Raw genomic sequence first — 12,925 nt, forward strand, 5'->3', positions numbered from 1 at the left:
TGAATTTACTGTGTTAAATGAGGCCTCACCTCCTGGCTACACTAGTGACCATATCCCCCGTGCATCCTGCGGAGGTGTTGCTAACATTTACGATAGCAAATGTACATTTACAAAAAAAAAAGACGTTTTCGTCTTTTGAGCTTCTAGTCATGAAATCTATGTAGCCTACTCAATCACTAAGTAATTAAGTAATTATGAGTGTATGACTTGAGTGTATGCATTATATATATGGGCTTCATAGAAAGTGTAACAACTGTTCTCTGTTCATCTTGTTTTAAAATTGTTAAAATAAAATTTACATTTAAAACAAGAAACAAAGGAAACACATTTTATGATTTTTAATAGGTTCAAAAAGTTGGTTGAAAATACACTTGCACTTACAAGAGCTTACATGGTTCTCGAATGAATCAGGTCTCTGCATATAAATACTTAGGGATATGGTTGGATGATGAACTGTCTTTTAAAATGCATATTGACGAACTTTATAAACGGCTAAAAATCAAGCTAGGCTTCCTCTTTAGAGACAGGACATGTTTGTCCTGTACAAATAGAAGACAAATTGTGCAAGCTACTTTTATGTCTGTTATAGATTGTGGGGATATTATCTACATGCATGCTACGGCATCAACACTTAAATCGCTGGATGCTATTTATCATTGAGTACTTAGGTTTATTACGGACGCTAGCTACAGAACTCACCACTGTGTTTTGTATCAAAATGTGGGTTGGACTTCGCTGTCCATGAGACGAGAATATGTTCTCGTGTTTGTCTATGAAGCACTTCTGAATAAACTACCATCTTATTTATCATCACTCATCAATATTAGAATTAGAATTCCTAAAACCAGGTCTCAAGCATGGATTACACTTGAGGTCCATGCGATTTCCACAGTTGGGTATGGGTATGGGAGTTGGGTATGGCTGCCTTTTCCTGTTACGCTCCTTGCCAATGGAAAAGCCTGCAGACTAAACTTAAATTTGAGACTCTTGTCCCCCTGTTGCCCATTTTAAATAATCATTGGAGGATTTTTATTTCTGTATTGCTTGTAACTTTCGGGTAATGCAAGTTATTGTGCTGTTAGGGGAATAACCTGTGTGCAAACGTAATAATCTGCTGCTGTATTTGTGTGTTATCTGTGATGGTCTTGTTTGTCTTGTGTAGTTTCTTAATCATTGTAGCTAAACTGAATGTGTAACATATCTACGCAGGGCCCAGCTGTAAAAGAAACCTTGGTCTCAGTCTGTGTTCCTTGTTGAAATAAAGGTATAATAATATGATCCATTCATGGCTTTAGTTGTGTCTTGATCATGTGAATAGTCGACAGAGTTTTCTCCTATATGTCTGTCTTTATGTGACGACATCTTTTCTGTATTAAAATGTGATTTCCACAATCAATAATCATAAACAGTGCTTCACTATAACTATGTTTGACAATGTGGTACCATTATCTTGCACAAACAGTAAGACGACTATAGACAGAAATCCATGCAGTAATGTTTTATTAAATAAAGGCTCTGATTAAAATAGTAATAAAATCTGGCATTTGGCTAATTCTTCTTCCCAAAAGCTTCTCTGAATGGTTTGGAGACGGCTCTGGAGATAGCTCGTAACACCCTGACTATGAGAGGGCGTTTACGGGACTGGGACTCCTGGGGAGCAGGGGCCAGTGTGGTTGTCAGGTCCTCCTTGGGTGGGGAAGTGGATGGAACCTCTGGAACCTCACACTCAGCATCTGTGAAAATAATATTTCATAATCAGAAAATGAATGTGTGTATCTGTCTGTCCGCCTGTATCTGTAGTCACCGTTTTAACAAGCTGGCCATAGGGTGATACATCAATATGACATTATCGATGCTTATCACTTACCCTGTGAAATACGAGTCTCTCTGAGACGTTTGGTAGGCAGAGAATCCTGTTCAGGGTGGCTCTTTGGTTCCCCCTTTGTCTTGAACAGCTGTTGACAAAACACATCAGGACAACTGAGCATGTGTAAAATATATGGCATGCATCCCAAAAGGCACCCTATTGGCTACTTAAGGCACTACTTTTGACAAGGGCCCATCGAGCTCTGGTCAAAAGTACTGCACTATATAGGGAATAGGGTGCAATTTGGAACACATCCATTGACTCTCTCTCTCTCCCATGTGTATTAGGATTGTATTACAGCGGCCTCACTCAACCTCCTAAAGACAATGACAACAGCATTGTTCTAATGCAGAGACAATAGGGGTTTAGTGAATATGTAGGGTACATTTCAGCCCTGCGTTACAGAGGTAATCTAAAGACACTGAGCCCTCTACCTTAATCCTGATCTTTGGAATCTTGACAATTTTGTGTAGGAAATGCCACTTCCTGTTCTTCTTAGTCTCTTCCCCCCTGGCAGAGGGAAGGCGGGCCATGCCGTCAGCCTTTACATCAGCCGGGCTAAGGCCCCTGGCAGGGAATTCCTCAGTAGCATTAAGGTCAGCCACAATACCATGAGTGATGTCACTTGCAGCATTGCTGGTGTCTGAGTAAGAAGAGCAAGCTGGTGTGACCGACCTGGGTACAATAACTGGGAGAAGAGGACGCAACAATGGAAATCAGTCACTGTGTCCCAAAAGGCCTTCTCTTCCCTTTATAGTGCACAACTTTTGAACTGGGCCCATAGGGTCTGGCTCTGGTCAAAAGTAGTGCACTAAATATGGAAGAAGGTGCCATTTTGGACGCAAACAGCAAAGTTCACATCATAAAATGCAATGTAGTGAGCATCATGTTACAATGAAGTCCTATGCAGATGAAGAGGTACTTTCACTTACCATCCTCCATTGCAGACTTGGACAGATCAGTCAGGCTGTCCATCACCATGTCTGTCATCAACTTGATGACCTGATCCAAAACCCTGTCAGCGGTGGGTGGCATAGGCCTAACCAAACACTGCCCCAGGAGTCTGCTAACAGAAGTCTGGGCAAAGCTGTAAACGAGCTCTGACGCATCGTGCTTTGACAGCTTCCTCAGTGCTGGCTTTGGCAGAGCTGGTTGAGAGAGGCTTCTGTGGCCAGTCGTGGATTGAAGCTGGCGGCTTATGGTTATCTCCTGAATGAGACCATGGACCTTTGCGATCAGGTTGCCAGACGCATCTTGAAGGGCTTCAATTGACAGGAGTCTATCCAGATTTTCTTCTGCTGAAGTCATCTCTGGGTCGTCTGTCTTCAATGTGTCCATTATAGTTTTCACTATGAGACTGGTGTCAGATATGTTTATTTCTTGTTGATTCACAAGCGCTGACTGTGAACCTGTCTTGTCCATTGCGTTAGAGGTATGGCATTCTGTCCTTGTGATCTCATTGGCAGCACTCATGTCAGGCAACAGGTCAAGGCTCTCCAGTAGAGAGTCTAACATGTTAGTGGTTATCAGACGCTCCTCCCTTGCATTCTGCCCAACAGATGAACTCTCAGAGTTGGCCAATCTGCACTTGATCACATTTAGGATCAAGCTGAGCGTCTCCTTTGCAGTTTTGCTAAAGCCTTCTTGGCTGACTGCCACTGTTCCGTCTTGTAGAGCCACAAGAGGTTCACAACTTGCACTCAATCCACTACCATGGAGAGGAGAGGTTCTCTTCAAACTGGTGTCGCTCACAACTGACATACTCCTGGTAGGCAGAGTGACATCCTCACTGCATGTGTCAATTACATGGTGGTCTGTGGAGGAGCCACTCGAAGACACAAGGGCTTTAGACCTTTTAGTCAAACTGAATTTTGAAAATGGCTTCTCACTTCTCACAGACGGAGGGCGGCTCCTGTCCTTAACAAGAGCAGTGTCAGGGGACTTTGAGCATCTGAGTGTCTCCACAGGGGTGGAGTCCAGCACATCTTTGGCTGTGGTGACTGACACGGGTGGAAAAGACAAAAAGACGTTCAGTCTATCCTTTACTCTGTGGTACATGGTTTGAGCAGCATCCAATAAGGTGTCAAAGACAACTCTGGGATTGAGCTGGGACTGCAGCTTTTTCTCTCCTAGTGGGAAGGAGTCTGCGTCCTCCACTGTGTACCGGGATAGACTTTCAAGGTCTTGCATGATCATATTCACTATATCTTCAGTTGTAGAAACCACATGGTGTGAGAAGGTGCTGCTAGTCATGCTCTGTGGCAAAGAACAGTTGGCTTCGCTAGCAGCTCTGAGAATGGCCTCACGCACAATCAGTTTGGCCGTAGCTTGGAACTCAGCACTGTGAAAGCTCTGGATGGAAATGTTAGAGGATCTGCTGGCTGCACTACGAGATCGCGTGAGCCTGGCAATCTTGGCTGACGTCTCGTCACTCGAAATGGTGAGGCTCTCCAATTTCGAAATTATAGAGTCCAACTTCTGGTTGAAGTCGAAGGATGCATTTGACATGCTCTCGCATTTGACTTCCTTTGAAGTCTCCACCCTCAGCACCGAGATCACCTGTTTGATGACCCCTTTAGTGCAGGTGTCGAGGGTGAGCTGGTGGGCTGAGGACATTGAAGAGGTATTACTGTCTGTCTTCTGTACAGGAGATACCTCCACAGTGGTCTCAGTTACAAGTAGTCCAGTGTCATATAACTCAATTTGCACAGGAGTATTTTTTCCCTCAGTGAGAAGGTGAGAGGTGAAAAGCTTCCTCAGTTTGTCCAGGGTTTTGGTATAAATCTTCTGGGAACCTGAACTCACTTCCATCCAGAACATTTTGCGACCTGATTTCGTACGCATGGAGGTCTTATTGACCTCAGATACCTCATGCAGGTCGGAAATAATTCCACCAAATAGATCAGAGGATGCATCCTCAATATTCTTAGCGGAAAAGCAGACAGACAGAACTTCTGACAGTTTCCCAGTGTCGGTTTTATCCAGCACGCTAGTATATGTCACAGCTGCATCCTGAATGACCTGAGTGATGCATTGCTCAGCTTTGACAATATACCCCTCCACTGGTTGACCATGGAGGATGTCAACTTTATCAACAGGGAGCACATTCTGAATACTCACATTCTCCTCTGATGGGGGTGGGCTGTTGAAGATAATGCTCTCAGTGACCATGTTAGAGGAGGCGAGAGATGAGTCGAGAAGCAGAGACCTGTATATTGTCGAGGTGGAGATCTCTGGGTGCTTAATCATAGCAGCCTCCTCCAAAATGGCCGACGGGCCCTGGAGGATGTCAGAAATATCCATGTCCTCAATGCTCTCTACCAGAGACGATAGTAGGTCTCTGGCTGACAGGTCGGTTGGTCTCTGGTTCTCGAGCTCCATTTTGATTGCTTGACAGACCGTTGCTGCAGCAACAGCAGAGCTACAACACAACTGCTTCAAGGTGGAGTCAGAAATAGATGACAGATCTGTCATGGACATGGTGGAGAGTTGACTCTCAGAGACAAAGGGTCTGAGTTTGACAGACACCTGTCTGACCAAGTCCCCAGCAAGAGCTCTCATATCTATTGCTCCACTAGCTGAGTTGTAGGAGCAGGCACTCTGTGGCCTTGACGGGCTCCTGCTATCCAAAAATCCTGTTATCCCAAAAACCTCAAGTACAAGATCCACAACATCGGATGACACTTCTGACATTCTGTTGTGGGACAGAAATTGACTTGGATGAACGGTGCCTGCATTCAGAGTCCAGTCGCAAACAGAGTTGTCGGACTGACTCTGGACTACTGGAACTAGACAGGTTTCACTTGGACCTTGGCCAAAGAGTTCTGCCATTTTGAGCAGAACTGATCTTAAGACCTTTGACTTGGAAATGTTCAGCAGTGGGTCGTTGATGGACAGTCTGGTGGACGGTCTGCTAGCCGATCTCTGAACAACTAGGCTTTGTATTTCTGCCGAAACGGCAGTGAGAAAATAGGTCAAGGGGCTGGTCGCTCGTCCCTTGTTTCCTCCGTTGGCTTTAGCCTTAAAGATGCTATCTATGATGATGACTATAACCTGTCCAGCCAGAGGACCCAATATGGCCTCAAGCTCCCGCTCTAACTCAAGGGGAGACTTGTAGCCGTGCGCAATATGCTCTATGGCATGGGAATACATCTTAGCAGACACCATGCTTAGCATTTCTTGGGCAAACTGCTGACTTGCTGAGATACTACCAGACAGCGGACCTAGAGTTCCCTGACTGAAACTTCGCATTAGCTCAGCCAATCTGGAGTTGAGAAGGTTCATAACCAACTCTACAATACCCATCATAAACCTGGTGTCCGTTGGTATTTTGACAGGTCTGTATTTCTCCCGTCTACTCCAACTGGATGACAATACGATGCCACTCTGCGACTGGCCTCTCTGGACCATGTTGAAGACAGAATCCTCAGAGATTCCAAACACAGAACTCAGTGGTGCCGAGTGGGGTCTGTGTCTCATCTCTCTATCACCACCCTCAGGTGAGGAGACATATCTCTCTTCGTCATCACTCAGCAAAGAGGTCATGGACCTGCAGAATGCACAACAGAAATGAATAGTACATGATAACAAAATACAACATATGATCCAAGAATTTGGAAGTACCTAAGTAGTATTTCTCTCTAGGTGGATCTGGAATGGATATTTGTACTTATAACAAGGGACATGGGAATAATGTTTTTAGAAAGACCTACAAGAAGAGGAGGGGAAAGGGGTAAGTACCTATGAGAGGAGGGGATAGGGGTGAGTACCTGTGAGAGGAGGGGATAGGGGTAGGTACCTATGAGAGCAGGGGATAGGGATAAGTACCTGTGAGAGGAGGGGATAGGGGTAGGTACCTATGAGAGGAGGGGATAGGGGTAGGTACCTATGAGAGGAGGGGATAGGGATAAGTACCTGTGAGAGGAGGGGATAGGGGTAGGTACCTGTGAGAGGAGGGGATAGGGGTAGGTACCTGTGAGAGGAGGGGATAGGGGTAGGTACCTGTGAGAGGAGGGGATAGGGGTAGGTACCTATGAGAGCAGGGGATAGGGATAAGTACCTGTGAGAGGAGGGGATAGGGGTAAGTACCTGTGAGAGGAGGGGATAGGGGTAAGTACCTATGAGAGGAGGGGATAGGGGTAGGTACCTGTGAGAGGAGGGGATAGGGGTAAGTACCTGTGAGAGGAGGGGATAGGGGTAAGTACCTATGAGAGGAGGGGAAAGGCGTGGGAGTTTGTGTGCTGCAAGTAGTTCTTGAACTGATGCGTCTACTGGGTCCACCACGAAAGCTGAATCTGACGCTGCGGCCAAGAGAGGTCACTTCTCTAGCCTCATTACTTCCTGATCCAGAAGAGCTTGACGAATCAGAGAGCCTGATCTGCATGGTGAGGTCAAGGGCGGGAACGACCACAGTGGATGTAGACTCCATCACCCAATTTGTAATATCCATGCACCTAGCACTAAACTCATCTCTGCTCATCTGAAATGTTAAAAGACCATACAGAGTTAGTTTGTTAACGGAGCTGCACTGCTGCACCATGTGTTTACTCAAGCTAGTCAATTAAAGCAGTGGTTCAGGATGTTCCACAATGCTGGAAAGGGGGGCCTGAGGGAAAAATTTGGGAACCTCTGAATTAAAGGTCCTGCACGATTTCCACCAATAGGAGTTTGGAATGTTTGGTCCATCTTACCAACATGAACTACTTTAGAAGTGACTATAACTCACCCCGGCACGCATATTCTCACTCAGCAGATTCCAATGGCTGAAAAGTAAATAAAAAAAAGGTACACAAATAAACTACATGACATTACCTCTATTCTCTTAGATTACGGTATGGATGGACCTCTACGGAACTAGGCCACATCCAAACATCCCTGATTGGTCCGTTGAGTCCCTTGTATTTGCCCGAGACACCTCACCTCCTTCTCTAAACCCATAGGACGAGATGGTCAAAAGGGAGGGCTTTCTCATCCAATGGGTTTTGAGAAGGAGGCGAGAAGAGAGGACTCGAGGAGAATGCAATTGAGATTGTCCCTATGGGTACGTCCCAAATGGCCCCTATTCCTTAAATACGGAACTATTGTTGACCAAGGCTCTAATAGGGAACATATCTAGGGGATGCACAGGGAACCAAAGAGCAACTAACCCATCCTTCATGTCCTGCACAAAGGTGTGTAGGTCTGGGTAGCTTCTCTTTCCCCTGCTGAGGGTGAGGCTGGTCTGGGAGGCTGCAGCCTTGCGGGTCATGGTAGTGAAGGTCACCACTGCAGCCTGATGGGGACGACAGAAAGCAGACTTAGCCTGGAATTCAATCAAATTCGCCATGCAGTGTTAACGTAATGTCTGTTTACGAACTACTGTCTGCGTGCACAAACAGACATGTACACACACACACACTGTTATCTGGAAGCATTTACCTTTGCCACTCGTTCAGTCTCCTGGCATTGAGATGGCCCGGCTGTTTCTACATCATCACTCTCCTGCATGACACTCTCTTCTTCGACCTCCAGTGTCAGAGTTGATGTGGATGTCTTCAGATCAACCCGATTCAACTCACTCTCTCCTTTGGCCTCCTAGATTAGAAGACCTTTACTAGCTCAAGCTTGGACAATTCATTCGTCATTTTAATCGTCAATGCGTCATTAAAACACAAAACATCATACCTCCTGTGACTGAGATGGGATGACAATGGCCTCGTCCAACTCACTCTCTCCTTCAACCTCATGTGACTGAGATGGGATGACAATGGCCTCGTCCAACTCACTCTCTCCTTCAACCTCCTGTGACTGAGATGTGCCATCTGTCTTCAGATCAGCTTCCTGCATCTCAATCTCTCCTTCAGCCTCTAGTGACAGAGTTGGGATATCTGTCTCTAGAACAGCCTCTTCCAACTTGGTCTGTCTCTCAACCTCTCTGTGATCTTTATCAGATCTAGATACAGAAAAAGGAATCTCTCTAAGGTCACTATAAAATCACCAGAACATCATGTCAGGTGTACAGTTCAGTTTACCAGTCAAATTGCCGTGATCAGAGGCTCTATCCTTTCTAGTGATTCTATTTCTATGGTCACATCATAATGCATCATATCTATGCTTGTGTCCGAAATAGCACCCTATTTCCAATATAATGCACTTCTTTTGGCCGGAGCCCTATAGAGTGCCACAGGAATGAGTCATAATCCCCATAAAACATAGTAGTCAAACAGGGAAATGGTTCCAATCGTTTTTACACAATACACTTTTCCCATAGTGGATTTTAGAAACACTTAAAATAAGGGCTGTGTTTCAGGTAGGCTTACCCTGGTGTGACATTTTGATAACTGTAAATCTCTCTAGGACAAGGTGACTTTTATCAATATATTTGCCTGTATTTACCCCCCAAAAATGAAATGCTAATTATCTGCTAATGTGGCTATCATAAAGAACTACAAATGCCACGATGATCATGCTGATCGAGGCAAAGGTAAGAATCTCTTGATTAACTATCTAATGTTAGCTAAATGTAGTAATTAATAAATTGGCTACATTTCTTTAAATGGCCAATTCTGTGAACTGTTTAGTGCAAGTTTTAAATTGACACAAAACCTGTTAGCAAAGGTGTCAGCTAGAAATGACGTTTAGGAGCTTGCAGGGATTTGTAGTTTTGCATGTCTACTTTGATGCTAATTACAAATTTCGAATCTGAGAGTAAATAGAGCCAAATGTATTGCTAAAAGTCACCTTGTCCGTGACAGATTTACATGGTTCTAAAAATGGCACACCAGGGTAAGCCTACATGAAACACAGCCCTTATTTTATGTGTTTCTGAAATCGCCTATGAGAAAAATGAATGGTGGAAAAACGATTGGAACCATTTCCCTCCCTGTTTGACTGCAAGGTTTTATGGGTATTATGACACCTAAAAAGACGGGTTGGTTGTTTAGCAACAAAACTGGCATGTAACTGGGTAAAATAGACAAAGTAAATCGACAGGTTTCGCTTAGAACGTTGACAACATGTAAACTATATTTAGTCTCTAAATGTTACCGGCAAACAAATACATTTGCATAATGAGCACTTGCTAGCTGAGGTTTAGAGTCATAACAAGATACACGCATTCCGGCCATTGATGAGCGAGCGCATGTTTTTCATGACCAGCCAACCAGTGTATGGATCTTAGTTAAAAGTAGTGCACTAGCCTACATAGGGAATAGGGTGCCATTTAGGACGTAAATGTGAAGGTGGTGTCATAGCCTTTGACCCTAGACCCCCATTTGACCCACAACAGATTCTACTGTACCTTTAGCCAACTCTCATGACTCCCCGGCCATAGAATTTGTAGTTTGATATTACAGAATGAATAGCACATCATTTCATTTATTTAACAATATTTAATCCACAGTAATTAATATAAATGGGTATTTCAAAATAATTATAAACTGGGTGGATTGAGACCTGAATGCTGATTGGCTGAAAGCCGTGGTATATCAGACTGTATACCATGGGTATGACAAAACATGTATTTTTTACTGCTCTAATTATGTTGGTAACCAGTTTATAATAGCAATAAGGCACCTCGGGGATTCGTGATATATGGCCAATATACGTCGCCAGACCCACTGACTCCAGGTCATCTACAAGTCCATGCTAGGTAAAGCTCCGCCTTATCTCAGTTCACTGGTCACGATGGCAACACCCACCCGTAGCACGCGCTCCAGCAGGTGTATCTCACTGATCATCCCTAAAGCCAACACCTAATTTTGCCGCCTTTCGTTCCAGTTCTCTGCTGCCTGTGACTGGAACGAATTGCAAACATCGCTGAAGTTGGAGACTTTTATCTCCCTCACCAACTTCAAACATCTGCTATCTGAGCAGCTAACCCATCGCTGCAGCTGTACATAGTCTATCGGTAAATAGCCCACCCAATTTTACCTACCTCATCCCCATACTGTTTATATTTATTTACTTTTCTGCTCTTTTGCACACCAATATCTGTACATGACCATCTGATCATTTATTTATCACTTCAGTGTTAATCTGCAAAATTGTAATTATTCGCCTACCTCCTCATGCCTTTTGCACACAATGTATATAGACTTTTTTTCCTACTGTGTTATTGACTTAATTGTTTACTCCATGTGTAACTCTGTGTTGTCTGTTCACACTGCTATGCTTTATCTTGGCCAGGTCGCAGTTGCAAATGAGAACTTGTTCTCAACTAGCCTACCTGGTTAAATAAAGGTGAAATAAATAAAATAAATATACCATGGCTAAGGGCTGTGTCCTAGCACTTCGGGTTGTAAGAACAGCCCTTAGCCGTGGTATATTGACCATATACCACAACCGCTTGGGCCTTATTGCTTAAATAACATGCCTACCTTGAACTCTTTCTTCTCACGTCCTTGCAAAATCAGCACATTTCCTTGCCAAAATGAACGCTCCTCCAGGACTAGCGAGAATCAGACTGAACTGCTCCCGCGGTTTCTCATCAGTTTCAACGTTTATCAGTGATGACGTAACAATGCTGTACAGATTTGACGCACTTCCAATCTCGTGCTGATGCAACGCCCTGAGCGGTTGAAAGCTCACGCATGGAAATCCTGCGAGTTGTACACAAATGTAGGCTACTATTGCCCTTAAAAATGTCATGTTGTGGACGCAATGCAAAATAAAATAAAATACATAACCCACACCGATAACCCAGAGTTCATCATTAAATAACATTTATTACTCATAAAATATACAGCAATCTTCAGATACTGAAAGAATTCATGGGAGTTTCGAATTCAGTCACCATTTCATATGTACATGCTAGTTTCATCCGTTTAAAAGAATGATAATGACACGAAAAACCTGTGAACCTGTGACTCTCTTGTTGCTGATTTGGTGAACATAGCAAATGTATTGCACATATTTCCAGTTAAAATGATTTTCAAAAAGAGACAAAAACGGGGATATGAACATTCAATCACATACAAGGATTGAGAGGTTTCATTTTTTGAAGAAGTTAAAGCAAGCAACACCTGTTAAAAAACATTGATTATAAGACCAAAGACAAATAATATCGATATTTATTTTCCAACAGAAGAAAATCTAAATGCTGCTGTCCTACCATTGGTGTACAATGTTTCTCCTCTCCAAGGGAGACATGTTTTCCACCTCACATGCCTCTGGATAGTATCAGTGCTTTTCACAAACGTTGTAGTACTTAGTGTGCATCATTGTTGTCGCTCATACAGGTGCCCCTACTCTCCTAACCTCCCCTCAGTAACTAACGAAGGCACAACATGACAAATATCACAAGAAAGAAAACATGAATTAATTATTAACTTTCTAAAATACTTTCTAGAGGCCAAAGGACAGGTAGGTTTAATAATGTAATAGGTCCCTTCAAATAGTCGTGTTGCTCACATACCAGCATCCTAAATGGCACTGCTTTTGACCAGAACCCTATGGACCCTGTTCAACAGTAGTGTACTATTCAGTATAGGGTTCCATTTGGGATGCATTAAATCTTTACAATTACTCATCAGAGCAAATGCTACCATTTTTTATTCCCACAGAGCTTAAGACATGAATGATTTTATTAAAATATTTGTTCATACAAAATGTATGATTTCCCCTCCTCCCACATGGATTACAGACAAGAGGCTAAGTGCGTTCTGACTGTCTTAGTGTGCGGATAAACATGACAATCACTCTCATGAAACTTAAATGAAACATCACTCCTTATGTCTTTTCTCAGCACAAACACTCAGCCCAATTTCTATACTCAAAACAGGTTTTGAAAATGCCGAAACGCAGGTTTCTACCGTTTAGGACCTTTGTGGGTAAAGGTAAAGATGGGGTATAGCAGCAGAAGTTCCTCTGAAGTCCAGTATCTGCTGGAAGGGAACCTGGTGGTACGAGAGGATGAGTGTGGGCCTGTTGTGCTTCCCCCTATCCCTCCCTCTTCTCTCTCACTGTCTGAGGGACTCTTAAGGTTCCTGTGCGGATGGCTTGGTTCGTGCCCTCCCGAAGCTGGCTGTGGTGATTTAAGCAACGCTGTGTTTATGTGTGTATTTGTTTGTGGCCTCTGGC

General features: G+C 43.8%; 1 protein-coding gene across 3 annotated transcripts; it reads right to left on the reverse strand.

Annotated features, from left to right (window-relative positions):
* Positions 1-329: 329 nt before the first annotated feature.
* Positions 330-11,412, reverse strand: LOC110519743. Of its 3 annotated transcripts, XM_036936965.1 has the most exons (6): positions 11,224-11,412; positions 8,531-8,798; positions 8,285-8,440; positions 8,014-8,138; positions 1,868-1,955; positions 330-1,733 (listed from the first exon to the last, which is right to left on the reverse strand). In XM_036936965.1, exons 2-6 carry the CDS (start codon positions 8,690-8,692, stop codon positions 1,677-1,679), a joined length of 588 nt encoding a protein of 195 aa, XP_036792860.1. In that variant the 5' UTR covers positions 8,693-8,798; positions 11,224-11,412; the 3' UTR covers positions 330-1,676. The 3 variants fall into 3 exon arrangements, 2 of the variants coding, with proteins under 2 accessions (XP_036792860.1, XP_021452370.2); XR_005034877.1 differs by lacking the exons at positions 8,014-8,138; positions 8,285-8,440; positions 8,531-8,798; positions 11,224-11,412 and adding an exon at positions 2,302-6,766; XM_021596695.2 differs by lacking the exons at positions 8,014-8,138; positions 8,285-8,440; positions 8,531-8,798; positions 11,224-11,412 and adding an exon at positions 2,302-2,700.
* Positions 11,413-12,925: the final 1,513 nt, after the last annotated feature.

The sequence above is a fragment of the Oncorhynchus mykiss genome, chromosome 2 (assembly GCF_013265735.2).
Source record: "Oncorhynchus mykiss isolate Arlee chromosome 2, USDA_OmykA_1.1, whole genome shotgun sequence".
Lineage (NCBI taxonomy): Eukaryota > Metazoa > Chordata > Actinopteri > Salmoniformes > Salmonidae > Oncorhynchus > Oncorhynchus mykiss.

What these genes read in the sequence shown, in the direction of transcription:
- LOC110519743 (XM_036936965.1), bottom strand. Translation starts at nt 8,692, where the DNA reads ATGCAGGAAGCTGATCTGAAGACAGATGGCACATCTCAGTCACAGGAG. An exon ending in TCCCATCTCAGTCACAGGAG is followed by an intron (nt 8,441 to 8,530) that starts GTATGATGTTTT and finishes CTTCTAATCTAG; the next exon opens with GAGGCCAAAGGAGAGAGTGA. An exon ending in AGAGACTCGTATTTCACAGG is followed by an intron (nt 1,734 to 1,867) that starts GTAAGTGATAAG and finishes TTATTTTCACAG; the next exon opens with ATGCTGAGTGTGAGGTTCCA.